The sequence below is a fragment of the Cololabis saira genome, chromosome 7 (genome assembly GCF_033807715.1).
Source record: "Cololabis saira isolate AMF1-May2022 chromosome 7, fColSai1.1, whole genome shotgun sequence".
NCBI lineage: Eukaryota > Metazoa > Chordata > Actinopteri > Beloniformes > Belonidae > Cololabis > Cololabis saira.
Window position 1 is genome coordinate 19,618,361 of NC_084593.1, and position 17,287 is coordinate 19,635,647.

The 17,287-nt window shown below is 39.7% G+C and overlaps 1 protein-coding gene across 1 annotated transcript; it reads right to left on the reverse strand.

Annotated features, from left to right (window-relative positions):
- Positions 1 to 872: 872 nt before the first annotated feature.
- Positions 873 to 7,351, reverse strand: LOC133446830 (D(1) dopamine receptor-like). Its single transcript, XM_061724955.1, has 3 exons — positions 7,177 to 7,351; positions 6,976 to 7,059; positions 873 to 6,683 (listed from the first exon to the last, which is right to left on the reverse strand). Exon 3 carries the CDS (start codon positions 6,583 to 6,585, stop codon positions 5,467 to 5,469), a length of 1,119 nt encoding a protein of 372 aa, XP_061580939.1. The 5' UTR covers positions 6,586 to 6,683; positions 6,976 to 7,059; positions 7,177 to 7,351; the 3' UTR covers positions 873 to 5,466.
- Between the last annotated feature and the right edge of the window lie 9,936 nt (positions 7,352 to 17,287).

A 17,287-nucleotide genomic window follows, 5' to 3' on the forward strand; every position in this document is an offset into this window, starting at 1 on the left:
GCTTCCTCTGCTGGATTTGCGTTAGCCCCGCCCACTGAGTTTGACAAGTGAAACTGACAGTTTTACATTTACATTTCATGATTCAGCAACACGAAATCATTAATTAAATGTGTCATTAATTAATTAAATGCAGTTTTACATTTCATGATTCACACGTAACACGAAATCATTAATTAAATGTGTCATTAATTAATTAAATGCTGAAATAATTGTATTTTAATTAATTAATGACATATTTCATTCTAATTTTAATTAATTAATGACACATTTAATTAATTAATGATATATTTCATTCCCATTTTAATTAATTAATGATGTATTTATTTATTTAATTTTGGCACAAAAAATCCTCCATATGAAAGCACTGTTAATTCTGTACAATGTGAGGTTTAAACTGCACCTTCTTTTAGTGAATATATTTGAGAAGTTTATAATGTTCCTTGATTTGGGTCACGACTTGTCACTGAGGGTGATAGTTGGTCCTGAAGCTGGACCAGTCCAGAGCCATCATTTCAAAGAATAAAAGCATGAGACAAAGCTTTAAAGGAATCACATTGTGCACCTTTTTCAACATCTCAAAGACGTAATAAAATGTTCGACATTATTAGTTCCCGACTCTGATCTGGGTTTGTGACGTCATAGTGTCCTGCACATCTGAACCACTCACTGAATGTCATATTTTCAGACTTCAGCATCCCCAAACAAAGTGAAATATTGACCAAGATTGTGATGTCCCAGTATTTATTTGTCAAGTCACATACCCAGACGTATTCTCCCATGCACAGAAAAACGTATTTCGTTAATAGTATGTCCCCCTTTAATATAATTAATGGAAGACACAAAGACGGACCAGGGATACGCAGGTGCCACAGTTGTTGCACTCCTTTATTATTCCAGGCTGTTCACGAGTCCAGATGGGGCACTTCACTTTGCTAATGATGACAATACATCACCAGATTGAACGGACACATGAACAGAGTTATGAGAGTGTGAAATGTTGAAACACACAGCTGGTACCATTACGTTTCACTCTATGGACTCTAGTGTGAAATTGGCCCCAGGACGTTTGACGTCCGGAGGTCAAAGCTGTACAGCCAATCATATGCCATACAGGGGATTTAATAAAAATGGACAAATACAAATCATCAACCTGTCCTGTTCCAAAAAAGAACGAAGTCTTCAAAACAAATATGTCACAAATATACTGTTTACTATGATAGACCCCTGTCACAGTTTCATGGAGTACTTCAGTGTACTATGCTGATCACAAACTGCTGCCAAACTTTGGTAATTAGGCAAAACCTGATCTGTAACTCATTATAGCACAACAGGAAATGGATTAAGACATTCATAAAATGTACTGATCATCAGTTCAGTGCGTCTCCAGTAGCAACGCAGTCTGACACTAGACTGTATAGGTGATATACTGACTTTTTTAAATCATAACATGCCTACATAATGAAACTGTCACATATGATGTGAAATTGTAAAATTAACACATTTTCAAGGCTCTGTTATTATATTTCCTTTTGCAAATTTTAATAGGCAAACATTTTCCATGACTTGAAATTTGAAAAGTGATATTGCACAATTTTACAACATGTCCTAAAAGGTATAAAAGGATGTGATGGAGAGCGGATGGTGATATAACATGGACTGTCATCCCAATAAACCAAGTTTGAACCCTTTCCAAACATGTATCATCCAAAGATTTTACATCTTTCTTTTTCTTTTTTTTTTTACTTTGCTGCAAGTCAGCATTACGTTGAGAAATAGGGTTGATGTTATACATTAATAAATATATGGTTACAGTTAGGGATAAAACAAAAAACAAAACAATGTTTGTTTAATCTTAAAAAAGGATGAATACATGATTAGAGCTCTGTATCATGTGAATAATGGCCTATACAAAGCAAAGCAACAGACATAATAAAAAATCCCGAACCCACTCTTCCTGTGCCTTTATTGTGACGCTACCATGTTTTGGACACATTGATACCCACCAGTATTACATGGTTCTTGTACTACCCTGCTGTCTGTTGGACTTGGTTAATTCAGGTTTTTTTTCTTAATACAAAAAGCAATAAATAAATAAAAAATAGCAAGGTATTTATTAAGCAGTTTGGTCTTGAGAGGTTATGTAAAAACAAACAAAAAAATAAAAAAGTAAGGCTGTTTACTTTGTAAAATGCAACTGCATGACACCAGAATAAAGCAACAGCGAAATCAAATGAAGCGTAAACAGTTCAGGACAAGCTGATGCTCTTTGAAACCTTCAAATAAAGTGCCTCCAGTAATCTTTGTAATCTAATGGCTGGTTTACAACCTGTGTCGTCGTGGCAGGTTCTTTCTCTGCTGGATTTCACTGAGCGCTCACTTAGATGCAGCGGTGTAGAAAACGTAATCATGACCGAAAGGAATTCCAAACTCCATTAGAGTAAGAGCCATGTTCAGATAAAGTGGGATCTGATTGATGCAAAGATAATTGAGTTTGAGCTCCAAAACACATCCCGCTAAGTCTTTGTTTGGGTCTCCTTCTTTTTTAGGTCATCAGCTGTTGCCAACAGTGAATACAGGACTCAGAAGGTAAGACGTGACATTCATCCATAAAACACTATAAAGCACTAATAGCTTATCAGGAGCTGTTGAGTGAATTTGGTTTACAGTTTTAATCATCTGCATTTGGAAAAATCTGAAGACACTTCAGCTGCGAGACAGAGTGAAACAGTTTCATTTTTTTTTTCTCTCGTGTGCCTACTGATGCTTCCAAACAAACTTCAGATCAGAGTTTCAGCTCCCCAGTGCTGTCAGCTGATGCATGTATATTAAACTAAACCCTAACCGGTTTTGTTCTGGTCTGTAATATCATAATCATGTGCAAAAGTGGGTACCCCTTCTTTTAATCCTGCATTTTTTTTCTGTGTATACGTGCGTGTGTGCGCAGAAAACATGGATTACTGAACAGATTGTAGTGGGGCTTAACATTATGCAAATACAACCTCATATAAATACTACCTTTTTTGTGGGTCATTATTTATTAACTCAAAAATAAAGCAAAAAGCAAAGAAAAAAAACACGCAGGAAATGTTAAGTGTGTCCTGACTACTTCCAGGGGATTTATGAAGGTGCATTACCGCCATGTGCTGCTAATCATTAGTCCTTTCATAAATGGAGCATCAGCAGATGTGCATATACGTCTATAATACCAGATATATAATAATAAAATGAACTTGCTCTGGACCATTTAGGTGTGTGTTAACCTAATGCCAAGAAGGAAAGACATAAAATAGGTCTTAGAGAAGCAACTAATAGAGCACATCAATTTGGAAAGCGTTAATAACTACAGTATTTGAAGTTCAACATTACACAGTGAGAAAAAGAGATTTTTCACAAATGTAAGTTATCCAAAACGGTGGCTGGATGCACCAGCTTGGGATGTTCAGATATAAGAAACACAAAATCTACATCATAGGCTTCTTTCAGCATGTTAAAGCTTAAAGGAGCTTGAGGCAAGAATAAGAAATGAGACTCATTAGCGCTACGACGACCGTCGGGGGTACTGCAGCCAACAGCGAAGCCGGCACGGGAGAACGGGGAGAACGTGCATGCAGTTTCATGTGACGTCACATCCGCAGGACAGCGCGAGAAATTCCGGTCCGGAATTGCAGCACATTTTGCAGAACACAGCCTGTTCAAGACAACGGAGAGATACACTAGAGGGCTCATTCTTTTTGGTTTGGAACGCTTCATCTGACATTATTACTAGAAAACTTAAAACGTATACGCATTTTTTTCATAAATCCTGCCTCAAGCTCCTTTAACAAGTGTGGTGTGTCTGGAGTGTTTGCAAGGAGAAACCTTTTGTGTCCTAAGAAAAGACAAATGGACGGACAACTGAAGTTCACAAAACTGCATCTAAACAAACCATAAAACCTCTAGAAGTAAGTTCTATGGACAGATGAGACCAAAGTTGAGTTGTCTGACCTTATTGGCCAACTCAAAACCTAGAGCACAGCAGAGAAGGGCTAATCATTCAGGGTTGTTTTGCAATTAAGGATCTTGGTACCATGCAGTTGATCAGTGCATTTGCCTGACGTTCAATTATTGCATTCATCCGACTTGTACTGTAGTTTTAAAATGCCTGTGAACATCTTAGGCTGGCCGAAATCAAACGACAGACATAGTCGAACTAACACACCAAGATAACGCGATGGAAATCCAGCTGATCCCTACATGTGAAATCCATCTGTGCATGATCCAGAGGTGCTACCTGGGCATCTATATTGAGACAATCAAGCCGAAGCCACATCTCGACTAAACTGAGCGTGTAAACATGCTGATTGAGTCGCACATGAACATGTACAGAGCATTGTAGAGGTAACTGAGAGGCTATCTGTTTGACAGCTAAAGCCTGACAGAAACCGGGTCACGTAAAAAGCACAACGACCTGAAGCTCACCAGCAAAATCTCCATCTGAACCTCAACCCACTTCAAATGCTGTGGAGCTCAAGAGAGCTCTGCTAAGCAAATGACCCAAAACCTCAATGAACAGGAGTGTTGTGAAAAAGAATGGACCAGAGTGATGTGAGAGACTGATAAAGACATACGGGAAATGCTGCTAAAGGTGAATCGAGAAGCTACGGACTGATGGAAATACTTTTTGTTGCCCAGCTCATTTTTTAAAATTGTTCTTCTTTTTGTTTTGTTAAATAAATACAGTAGTTTCACAGTAAAGTTACAGTATATGTTGTTGTTCATCTGAGCCTGTGTTTTCTAATAACTAGGTCCACTATGATCAGATGATTTTTATGATGATTTTACACACAAAATGCAGGATTTAAAGAGGAGGTATAAAAACTTTTGCACTTGACTGTAAGCCACTTGTGGGTGTATTTGACCTGTGCTTAATGATGACATGATTTTACCTCAGGAGTCCTTGCAGAGCCACGGATTTTAATGTTATGCATGACGGTGAATCGGCGAGCTGTCATGTTACTTGCTGAAGTGTGTCACTCGCACACTTGCACTGCATTTGGCAGAATACGATTTGGCAGTGTATGCTGTTGTGTAAGTGTGTCTGATGTTAAGGAGGACAGCGGTGTCCAATAAGGTGCTCGCTGCCCAGTTCGGGGATAATCTCTCCGAGGAGCATGTATGCACTGCTCCACTCTCTGACCCCTGGGTCTTCGTTTCAAACCCAAATCTATGCGCTCATCTCTGCAGACCTCCCCCTGAAGCCGCCACAGCGAGCGCAGCAAGCTCGCCGTGGCAGGCTGCACAACGGCGGGCCACTCTGTCTACGCAAACATGCATCTCCATACGGTCACAGTACCCTTCAGTCACACTAGAGCTAACGTAGAAGTGCAGAAAGCAAGCGTCCTCCTTTGAAGTAAATCAGACCGGCTGCAACAGGAGCTCTTGGACTTTTCGAATTAATGGATGAGTCAGTGCTCCGAGATTCATGAGTCATGACTTGTTTAGACTCCCCGTCTGTATGTTGTGGCCTCCTGGATACAGTCTGTGGCAGCCCAGCAGGATGGAGAAGGCCTTGCGGAAATCGGCATTGAAGGCATAGATGATGGGGTTGAGGGAGGAATTAGCCCAGCCGAACCACACAAACACGTCAAAGGTGGTGGGGCTAATGCAGGGAAAAGCCTCTCCTCCGCTTGACTGCTCGCAGAAGGGCACCATGCAGTTCAGGATGAAAAATGGCAGCCAGCAGCACACAAACACCCCCATTATCACCGACAGGGTCTTCAGCACCTTCGTCTCCCTCTTGAATGTCATTTTGAAAGAGCTCTCGGACTCTGCGATGCTGGAGCCTCGGCACAAACTGTTGTGCCTGTTCTTGGCGCTTTCGGCTGCACGTTCCAGCGCCGAAATCCTGCGGATCTGCCTGTGGGCGATGCGGTAGATCTGTGTGTATGTGGCCACCATGATGACCACAGGAATGTAAAAGCTTATGAGAGAAGTGGAGATGGCGTAGGTCCTGTTCAGGCTAGAGTCACAATTCTTTGGGTTGTACTGAGGTGTGGTATTTGATCCCACTGACACTGATGACTCAGCAAGGGGCTTGTGAGGTTCACTCTGGGCCTTGTGCCAGTTGAGCTGCACGGGTATGAAGGAAATGAGGACAGACAACGTCCAGGCCACGCTGATCATCACATAGGCCACTCTGGGTGTCATCTTCCTTTCGTATCGAAAGGGGCTGGAGATGGCCCAGTAGCGGTCCAAGCTTATGACACAAAGGTTCAAGATGGACGCCGTGGAGCACATGATGTCAAAAGCCACCCAGGTGTCACAGAAGGAACCAAATGGCCAGAAGCCCGCAATCTCTGTCACCGCCTTCCACGGCATGACTAAGATGGCGACCAGGAGGTCGCTCACAGCCAGCGAGATCACAAAAAAGTTGGTCACTTTAGAACGCAGATGTCGAAACTTGGTGACGGCCGCACACACGAGGGTGTTTCCCAGCAAGGTGGTGAGGATGAGCAGCGAGAGAAAACAGCCAGTCAGGACACGGCTCGACGGTGTCTCATCCAAAAAGCCATTGTCCATGACGGTTGTGAAGTTCATGAGATCCATCCCTGAACACCTGAGGGATGGGCATTTATGCAAAAGTGAAGAGTCCTGCTACATTATGTCCTTTGGAATAAAATCCAAAAGGCTCTCGTGATTCAACCCTGACAGGAAGGAAAGAAAATCTACATCATTATTTTTAATTGTAAATGACAAAAAAATTTACTTGTCCAGAATTATTTTCTTCTGTCCTGTTCATATAATTAATTTCAGGACTCGTCAGCAACCTTGTGGATTCAAGCGATTAGTAGAAAGAAAAACAAATACTGTTGCTGATATATTTGAGTTTATTCTTTTCAAGAATGCTAATTTGTTTACCATTTTGCATCTTTACTCTGATTCAATTCTGATTCATACAATAGCTCTGATAATATGTAAACCTTTAAAATAACCTACCATGGATCGGAATTATAATGTGACCCTATCCATCCATCCTTTAACTTCCACTTATCCGGGCTCCAGCAGCAAAAAAAACTGACTCTAAGAATAAAAACAAATAGAACAAATAATAATTAAAAAAAAAACGAATATTCAAGAATAAAATGATCCTATACACATTAGAAGGTTTTCTATACCAACGTTTCCCGTGGTACTCACTTCATGGAGACGCGCTCAGCCGGAGCTTGACATCAGATCTTGAAGCACATTTGTCATCCCTTCCTTCCAACTTCACAGCGAAATGTCCATCAGAGCGCATCCAGTGTCCATATCCCACAAACACAAACCAGAAACGCTCCGATCCTATTTTCCTTGTGCGCCTCATCGCTCACTGTCCTGATTAAAGCGCGCACACTCTCACCGCAGGAATGAAGCGTCTCTCTCTGCGGCTCTGCGTCCCCGCCGACACGTCCTCAAGGCTGATTTATGGTTCCGCGTTACACCAACGCAGAGCCTACGCCGTAGGCTACGGCGTAGGCTCTGCGTCGATTTAACGCAGACCATAATTCAGGCTTCACGCCACCCGCCTGCATTCACACACCGAGTCCTGCGTGGTCGGAGTGTGCCACTGTTGCTTTTTCATATGATGTGTAACAGGCCAATAACGGGTAACTTATTGTCAGAAGTGGCCCTGGATAAAGGGGTGAGATATTGAAAACGTCATATATTCAACAGCATGTGAACTCAGCTGAGAGCGTTTTGTCTTTAAACGGCCCCTTGAAGCTGCACTTTGGAGGAATGTTATTATGTAAAGACAGGTGACAAAGTCACCAAGAGGGTCAGCCATTCAGGTGCAGAAAGTCTCTGATGCCCCCAAATGGAAAAGGCCTGCAGTTGCAGGGAAATTAAAACCAAGAAAATGTAGTAATAAAACAGAAAGGTTAGTTTATTTCCAGACACGAGAAGGAGAGTTTTGTTTTTAATTTTTTTTTTTTACCAATAGTAATTATGAAGCCTTTACAATATGCATGATAAATCCAGACACTGTCTGGATTTTCTTTTTCTTTTAAAAGAAAAAATCCAGACCAGTGCGCACTCAGCTGTCATCCCATTCAAGCTGGTGTCTATCTGGCAGAGCATAATGGCCCATGATGGCCTGCATGAAAGATGCAGAGGAATGCAAAAACAGTCGTGACAGGCCAGCCGTCACCTTGCCCTGATGTGAGTGCTTCTGACAGGAAGAAAAAAAAAACAGCGTTTACCCTTTTCCTTTACAAATATTCCTTCTTTTGGATGTGTAGTGGATTAGTGAAATGTTTATTAATAAAACAGTCTTTAGTTTATCATATATTTTTATTATATATCATGTGAATGATTGTTACAGTCACAGAAGATGTTATTGTTTCCTTGTTTGTTTGTGTTCGTTTGTGTTCGTGTGGACATAAAAGATAAAGCAGCCAGGAAGGGCTGGGCATTGAAAAGTCAGAGTTGAGATGCTAGCCTGTATTTCAGAGGTTTTTCCTGGTTTTTTGTTCAGTGGCGCAGCTGCTTCTCCTCCATTTCCTGTCTTGAGCGGTTCGGGCAGAGGCCACAGGGAGGCCCTTGCTGCCTTGGCCTGTTCTGTTCTTTCTCACATGATTATTGTCCAGACCTTTTTTTTTCTCTTATTCTTTTCTTTTTTGTGGTCTAATGAGAAACTGAATTATTTGCTCTCCAGACGTTGTGATGTGACAAATCCTCGATGTAGCAGTTAATGTCATGACAAAACATGAGTCTTTTTGGTCTGATGCGGGATGACAGGTACCCAGCCGCCCAGAAAACGCACCAATGCTATGAGTAAGATGGCTTACAGCTGAACAGGCTGTTTTAATAATCAAACATCTCTGCCTTCCCTCTGCACTGTTTGTATGTTTGTTTATCAGACATGGCATGAAAAAATATCAACTACAGCTTCACGTATGGGTTGACTGAGATGCCAATTCAATGAAACTCTGGGTTACTTTGGCTCATTTTTGTAAGTAGGTGGGGAACTTTGTGCCTGTTCTAAATATAGCATGCGTTTCTTCCTCTTCCCCTTCCTCTTCCCACAGCGTTTTCCTTCCTAGAACCTTAATTTATAACACTTTTTTTTTTTACAGATTGCAAACATCAAATGATATGCATTCAGAACGGTGCTTGTAACTGTAATGTGTGTAATTCCCTTCAGATGAAGCTTGAGGAAAACGCTGACGCTGTCACGCGCTTTGAGGGGAGACACCACGCACCAATATCAGAGGAAATGCTGCTTTGAACCCCATGCAGTGTCACAGAGCCAGTCTACATGTAAAATATCTACAGTCGCTGACTGTTAAACAAAGGGAGGCCAATGCACAAGTGGCCTAAAATCCAATCTGCATCTGCAGATGGCTGTAGTATTCTTCCTTTTCAAAGTTTGTCAAAGTATCTGACAGACAAAATACTGGATCAATAAAATGTTCCCAATAGTTATTGCGACATCATATTATCTAGATTAACTCCATTAGATAAGATGGTCCCTTTGAAAGTAATATAATAAGTAGTTACTGTAAGGCCTCAAAAACACACGGGCCTGACATTTTTTGTTTCTGGGTTTTAACTTCTAAGCACACGCCACAGTGTTAATGGGGAAATAAAAGTAATAAGAATAATAATCTTTGACAGTAATATTGTCTGAGGAAACAGACTCCAGCAGAGTCCCGTGTCTCAGATTGAGGTGGATCGAGAGAACGCCGAGTACTTGAGTTCTTAAGAACATGAATAGTCCCACAAAGTATGCATTTGGGGGTTACAAATGTAGCATCTCACATTGATTTGGAAATAAAAACAGTAACAATAAATAATAAAAGCAGTTGATTTTATTTTAAAAGAGCAGCATAACTCCTTTGATGTCTTTCACATTGTGAATATTAGTTGTCACCCACTCTGCATTATGAAATGAATAAGTCAATAACAATTAAATAAATACAAATGAAAAATAAATAGATAAATAATATGAATAAATAGGTTAAAGACATTGATGCTGGTTTCTGGATTTGACATTCAAATGCATATAGTACATTCAAAGGTCATGTATGTCATCTTCAGTTTTGAAGTAACCCTTAATCTTTAGGAGTTGTTGTTTAGTTTTTTCAGGACAGTTATGTACTTCTTGAGAATTGTGCTGGTGTTTCTTGAATGTGACGTCTCCATTGAACAGTTTCTGTTATCCTGGAGGAGCAAAAGAGAGTTTAGGTTTGTGTCTCATCAGGACCTCCTTAACAGACAAACAAGCCGCTTTACTTACGTCCGATCCCAGTTTTTTCAAGTGTGACTTAAGTCTTTGGCGATGGATCTCGTGACTTTCGTGCACCGTCAGATTGTTCACTAAGTTCATCAGCTCCTTTTTGAAGGTACCAACACAACTGGTCTGCAGAAATCAAATTACATGGCCCAGTTAGGCAAATGTGTCAAGTGAAATACACATAAAATACATATACATTAAAACATGACAAACAAATTTAGCCTCAGCCAATCCATGTGAAAACTAAAAAACAAAGAAAACTTGTAGCACTTACAGGATCGCTCCTCATGTGTTGTCCGGGAACAAAGGCTGTTTGAGACTGGAGGTAATGAAGAAATGAGAATGTTTTATCGGTCATGCACTTATCATCTGCAGTGGCACAATGACAAATACCAAAACAGAGAGTCACGGTGTAAAAAAAAACAAAACGAAAAAAAAAAACATGCTGGTGTTGCAGTAGTAATTATTTATACTTACAGATGTGAAACTGGCTCCGTTTTTAAGTGCGATCAGACTGTTGATAATCTCTGTGTTCACGTTCATGTCAAACTTAAAGCTGTAGCACAAATGCAACAGGACCAGGATGAACACACACTTCATCATACCGTAGCGTTGTCGTCACTCTCTTTCTCTTTCTTTCTCTCTCTCTCTCTCTTTGGATCTTCTTTTTGCTGTCTTTAGCTTAGAATGTTGTGATCGCTATCTGCTCTTACTCTTTTTATACAGAAGTGAGACTAAGGAAGTCTCTGAGGTCATGAGAAGTTAACGGAAAAGCAAGTTATCACCTTTTTTTTTAATGCATGTGCAATCTTAGAAAACAATCGTTACAAAAAGCTGTCAAACTAGTTTCTAAAGCTGTAATTGGCGTGTAAGTGGCATTAGTGTGTATGATGCAGAAAAGGCCTTTTTATAAATTCACAAAAGCTGAACTTTACAGAAAATGTGTATTTCATTTTTGAATATTTATGCCATTTAGGTGCCGTAATATCTTATTGTCTGATGTGCTTAAATGTGTTTCCTTGAGTTTCTAGGAAATACAATTAAGGCAGGAACCTCTTTGGTGGAACCAGTTCCTAGTTAGTGGTCAGGAACCAAGACACCCTCTTTACCTTTTAAGATTCTGATTTTAACTTAACTCTTTCATAAAGTTCTATAGTTAAGGCTAGCTCAGAACTGGCCCTGAACTATTTTAGTTAACCTTAGTTATCCTGCTATATGCCCTAGACTACTTGGGCATCTCCCATGATGCATTACGTTCTTTTGTCTCTCTGTTCTTTTAACACCTTTTCTGTTTATATCATCATTATTCTAATTAACACAGTTCAGTTTTCTGTCTGACTGAAAGATATATCTGGACTAATCTGTCTGTGTTTGTCTCTCTCCATTCCCTGTCATTTCAGACCCCCCAACCAGTAGAGGCAGATGGTTCCTCTGACCCTAAATTAGGTGCAACTGTAGTGTTATTTCATTTTATTTTATTTTTTAACCCCTGAATTGCACTGAAGTGGAGATCCGATGGAATCTCTTGGATTTCTTAGCAGCACTGTTGTTTTTTTATGATTGGCATCATATGAAGTTTGAATGTGGACTTTAATTGAATGAAGTGGATTAACTGAATAGCCCTTTATTTGATCATATATAACTAGTTTTCTGTGTAAAGCACCGTGAAGTAACTTATGTTGTCATTTGGTGCTATACAAATTCACTGAATATCATCTACACAACAACCAGGACAGTATATGGTAATATAGTATAGGAAAGGAGATAAATATAGCACGTTTTTGGGTAAAAAGGATGTAACATTCTTCGAGTAAAAAGCACTTATTCTCACACTTGTCCGGAGTTTCTGTGGTCTAGAGGTCATAACTCCATGTTACTAAGCCATATCTATATATGTAGATAACACGGTTGCTCATTTCCCCTTTATTTTTGGGTTTTTACCATCTATGACTAATTAAAAATGCAGGTGGAGTTCATGAGGAGGTTATCAGCATTTCTGGTGGGAGTATGAACGACAAACCTGAAAATAATATTCACTCTTCGTCAGTGGTATACACCTTCAGATATATGTTGCAGTAAACATTTAATAGTACAGAATTATATGATATGATATGATATGATATGATATGATATGATATTATACAATATGATATTTTATGATATATTATATAATATTGTATTATGACAACTGTGAGGGGGGAGGCATTTTATAAATATAAAAAAATTGTGTATAATTCCACAAATGTATGCATAATAGGGGCGTAGCTTTTTGATTGATTGATAACTGTATCTAAGGGCCAGCTGTCAACACTTTGGCTATTTACTTAAAACCGAACAGCACAGTAAAATTTATTGTGAAGATAATACAGCTTGTTGTGCTGTCAACGAAGAAACCACTACAACCACTTGTGGGTTGGTCTGGAAGGGTTCCCATTCTGAGTAAAGCAGACTGATGTAACAATCTTCTCTCTTGTTTGACAGCTGCTGGCCAAAGCTCACCAGAGGGACACGAGCTGGACCGTCTCTAGCTCAACATCTTGTACCTCTGGCAGCTGCTGGTCCTCCAGTACAGCAGAGTGACTTTAGCCTCAGATCATCATCCAGCTGGCTTCCAGGCCAACTCGCTACACTTATTTGCCCAGTTTTGGATGAACAGGGGTTGGGTGGTGTCAGTTCTTACCAACTGTAAGGCCTCAAAAACACACGGGCCTGACATTTATTGTTTCTGGGTTTTAACTTTTAAGCACACGCCACAGTGTTAATGGGGAAATAAAAGTAATAAGAATAATAATCTTTGACAGTAATATTGTGTGAGGAAACAGACTCCAGCAGAGTCCCGTGTCTCAGATTGAGGTGGATCGAGAGAACGCCGAGTACTTGAGTTCTTAAGAACATGAATAGTCCCACAAAGTATGCATTTGGGGGTTACAAATGTAGCATCTCAAATTGATTTGGAAATAAAAACAATAACAATAAATAATAAAAGCAGTTGATTTTATTTTAAAAGAGCAGCATAACTCCTTTGATGTCTTTCACATTGTGAATATTAGTTGTCACCCACTCTGCATTATGAAATGAATAAGTCAATAACAATTAAATAAATACAAATGAAAAATAAATAGATAAATAATATGAATAAATAGGTTAAAGACATTGATGCTGGTTTATGGATTTGACATTCAAATGCATATAGTACATTCAAAGGTCATGTATGTCATGCCCAGTTTTGGATGAACAGGGGTTGGGTGGTGTCAGTTCTTACCAACTGTGCAATAAGATGGAAAAAAAGGGTTTAAAAAGCACTGTCCAGTAAAACCTATTGGTGGCAGCGCAAGGGGTTACTCCAGTTCTTTGTATACACTTCATGCACTCGTCTCGATTCTGGCTCCAAATCAGAATTCCTCCCCGACTCTTCAAACTGAGTGTTGTGAACACTGTCTGCTGCAAGTAAGACACTGAGTGCTCATAAGCACCACACTCAACCCCACTTATTATCAGTTTCATGACAGCTGAAACTCATTGGACCCACTTATCACAAGTTAGGAGGTGTGGTTGTAAGTCAGCAGTAGACTGGTATCTTAGAAGTTCAATTTTGGATTTGCAGCCCACATATTGAAGTGTCCTTACGTATAACCCCTTGATGAGGTTGAGCAGATGTTTTCAAGAAAAAGGGAAATATTTTTCCACAAAATTTTTTGCTTCCTGAGGAACTATGCAAATGAATCCAAGGTTATGATGAAAGTGTTATGGCTCGTATCCAGGCTGCCCAAGAGTGTCTTTCCCACTGTATCATAGCAGCGTGAATCTTTTCTACACAACTTTATCAGACTCTGCTGTTGCGCCATCATCTTTAACGTGACATAAAACATAGTTAATAAAGGACCGGTGTTTCACAGTCAGGAGACGCTGTTCATTTTGAGGAAGACTGATGCAACAAAGACGACAGAGTGCAGAGAAAAACCAGAAAAGTGCAAGAAATTATACATTAGAACTCAGACATTGTGCTGAACGTCAATCCAAAAAGGTACGCTAGCCTTTAAAGCTAACCTACAAATGTGTGGCATGTTTTTATTGAAATGGCCAAGAGTTACAAAGTTTTGAATATGCATCCATTAGGTGGTCAACCTCCTTATACACCTCTTTATCACTCCATCAAGCTCTCTTTGAATGTTTTTGTCATCCACGACATAGCCTCTGCACCTCTGACCAATAGTGACACTGCCGATCTATACGTATCGCAATATACTACCGGCTTAGTTTTATTCTGTTTTGCTAATCAGTAGTCTACAGTGCTGTTGCATAACCTTATTACTATCATCCAAGCTTGCCTCTGCTTGCTGAAACCTGGATAGAGGTGATATCAAAACCGATAACAGGCACCAGGTACAGAGTAATAGATTTAGGCAACCGAAAAGCAAAACGAGGTTGTAGAGTTGTGCAATCGTGAGCAGGTGCTATGCTGCAAAGAAGATTTAGCTTTTTGTCTTGGCATATTTTAAACTTAACTTGTAATACAAAATGCACATTAGCCAAGTTGCTGCGTTCATCTGGAAGAACAGGTCACCAGAACAATTGTTCCAGCTGGGACGATCAAGCTGAGTGCAAATAACAAAACTTTAGAAGCTTAGAAGTTTGGAAACGTGTCTATCAGGGAGATTTATGGACAGATGGCATACATATGTGAAGGATTGTCAGTTCTTTTTCAAAAAAAAGTCTGAAAAAATTCAAAATTCAAAAATTGGAAAGAGGAACTGATCTGATAAAAATTCAACAGAAGTGTTTATTGTACAGAATATGATGAGCTCATGGGTTTTACACCGACTAATCCTCACCTGATAAAACACTGACTGTCCTAAGATGCAATAAAAAGAAGACCCTGGCTAGCCCGTAAACATTTATCCTATAGGTGGAGAGGGCAAGGTTTAGACTTTGCCACTCCCCCATGGTTGGCTGGTCCTGGAGGCCCTTCGTCCAATCCAGCACCAGCCTTTCCTGAAAGAGAAGAAACTACAACCACCAGCCTTCTATCTTGTTCTTCACATGTCCTTTTCTTCCAAACACATCCACCAGGCCAACTATAGAGAAAGCTTATTGACTACATCTGTGATATAAAATGAAGATGGCGGTGCACTAATGAATCATTATGAATCATGAATATAATATTTGACCTGAAATATAAAATCTACTGAGCAAGAACAAAATAACAGACCAAAGACAATGAATGGTATGAAAAGTTAAAAAGCCATGACGAGTTAAAACTGTCCACCCTAATTAAATGAGCTAGTAGTTTTTTCCTTACCCTATGTTAATCGAGGCTATCGTTGGAACTCCACCATAGCGATGCCTGCAGACTTAAAAGGTTTTGATTGTATGAATGCAAAGAATGCTAAAAATAAATAAGACAAAAACAAAACCAGATAGGAATGCTTCCTGTTTAGTGGAGCAAAATTAGACCCCATCATAATAAAAGTCAATTAACTAAACTTTTGACTGCTTTGACTACATTTTTTGCCACACCTGTTAATTACTGAATTCAGGTGTTTCATTCAGCATCGTTGCAACAATTCTATGTAATACAGCACCTAGACATGGAGCCGCAAATGTTCATGACTCAAAATGAATGAATGAATGAATTGTTTATTTCGGTTACATTACATTATTTGCAATTCAAACTGTGTGTGTGTGTGTGTGTGTGTGTGTGTGTGTGTGTGTGTGTGTGTGTGTGTGTGTGTGTGTGTGTGTGTGTGTGTGTGTGTGTGTGTGTGTGTGTGTGTGTGTGTGTGTGTGTGTGTGTGTGTGTGTGTGTGTGTAAATTACAAAACACTTTCATACAAGTTTACACTCATCAGTTTCACACAAAAAATAATAATAAACTCTGTAACCGAAAAAGGAATAGGCTGAAGCCAAAGCTTATATTTGCCTACCCTGTACTTTCCAACAGAAAACCCAGATTATCTGCAATATGAAAAGAAACAAAAAGAGAAATTTCCCTTTAAATTGTTCTGCTTAACCAAATTATACTCCAATCATTTAGCATTGTAATCCTTAATGATTTTACTTTTCAATATTTTTTTTTAAATTCAACAGAGATTTACACAGTTTCACTTCATCACTAAATTGATTCCATAATTTGACTCCCAAAAGTGGGTTATTCTGAAGAGCTCTATGACGTTCAGCTTGGTTTCATTCCTGCTGGATACTCCACGATCAACTGTGAGTGATATAATCAAAAAGTGGAAGTGATGCATTGGAAAATTCCCTGGGCATGAATGTAAGCACAAAAACTGGACACCCACACTGAACTGTGGAGTAAGCTTCTCTGTTTGGCAGTCACATGGGCGAGTCTGGGTGGCCCAGAGGCCCAGACAACGTTGCCTGCCTGACTGCACCGCCACGTATAGGTTAATGGAGGGATACTGGTATGGATTTGTTTTTCAGGGTTTGGGCTGGGCCCCCTTATCGACTATCATAATGCTTCAGCATGCCAATATATTTTTTGTGCTTCACATTTGTGGCAACAGTTTAGGAAATGTCCCTTTCTATCTAAAGATGACTGTGGCCCAGTGCACAAAACTATAAAGGCATGATTATGTGAGTTTGGTGTGGGAGAACTTGACTGGCCCACAGAGAGACCTGACGTCAACACTATCAAGCACCTTTATTCCTGGACTAGAGTGAAGATTGTGAGCCAGGTCTTCTTGTCAAACATCTGTGCCTGAATTCATAAATGCCCTAGAATGCCCAAAGCCATAATCACCCTGAACAACTTGTGAATCAATCCTCGTTACTGTCTCTTTAAACTGTGCAATACTTCTCCCGGACTATGTGCAATATTCTACAATATTTTACATATGTATATACTTTATATACTGTCATCTGTAAAAAAACACACACAAAAAAAAATAAAACGATTCAAATGCACCTTAACCTTTTTTTTAGATTTTTTATATTACTTATATTTCTTATATTTCTTATTGTTTGCACTACTGCTATTTGTCTTGCACTGGAGAGGTGATGCTGCCTCTAATCTCA

What these genes read in the sequence shown, in the direction of transcription:
- LOC133446830 (XM_061724955.1), bottom strand. Translation starts at nt 6,585, where the DNA reads ATGGATCTCATGAACTTCACAACCGTCATGGACAATGGCTTTTTGGAT.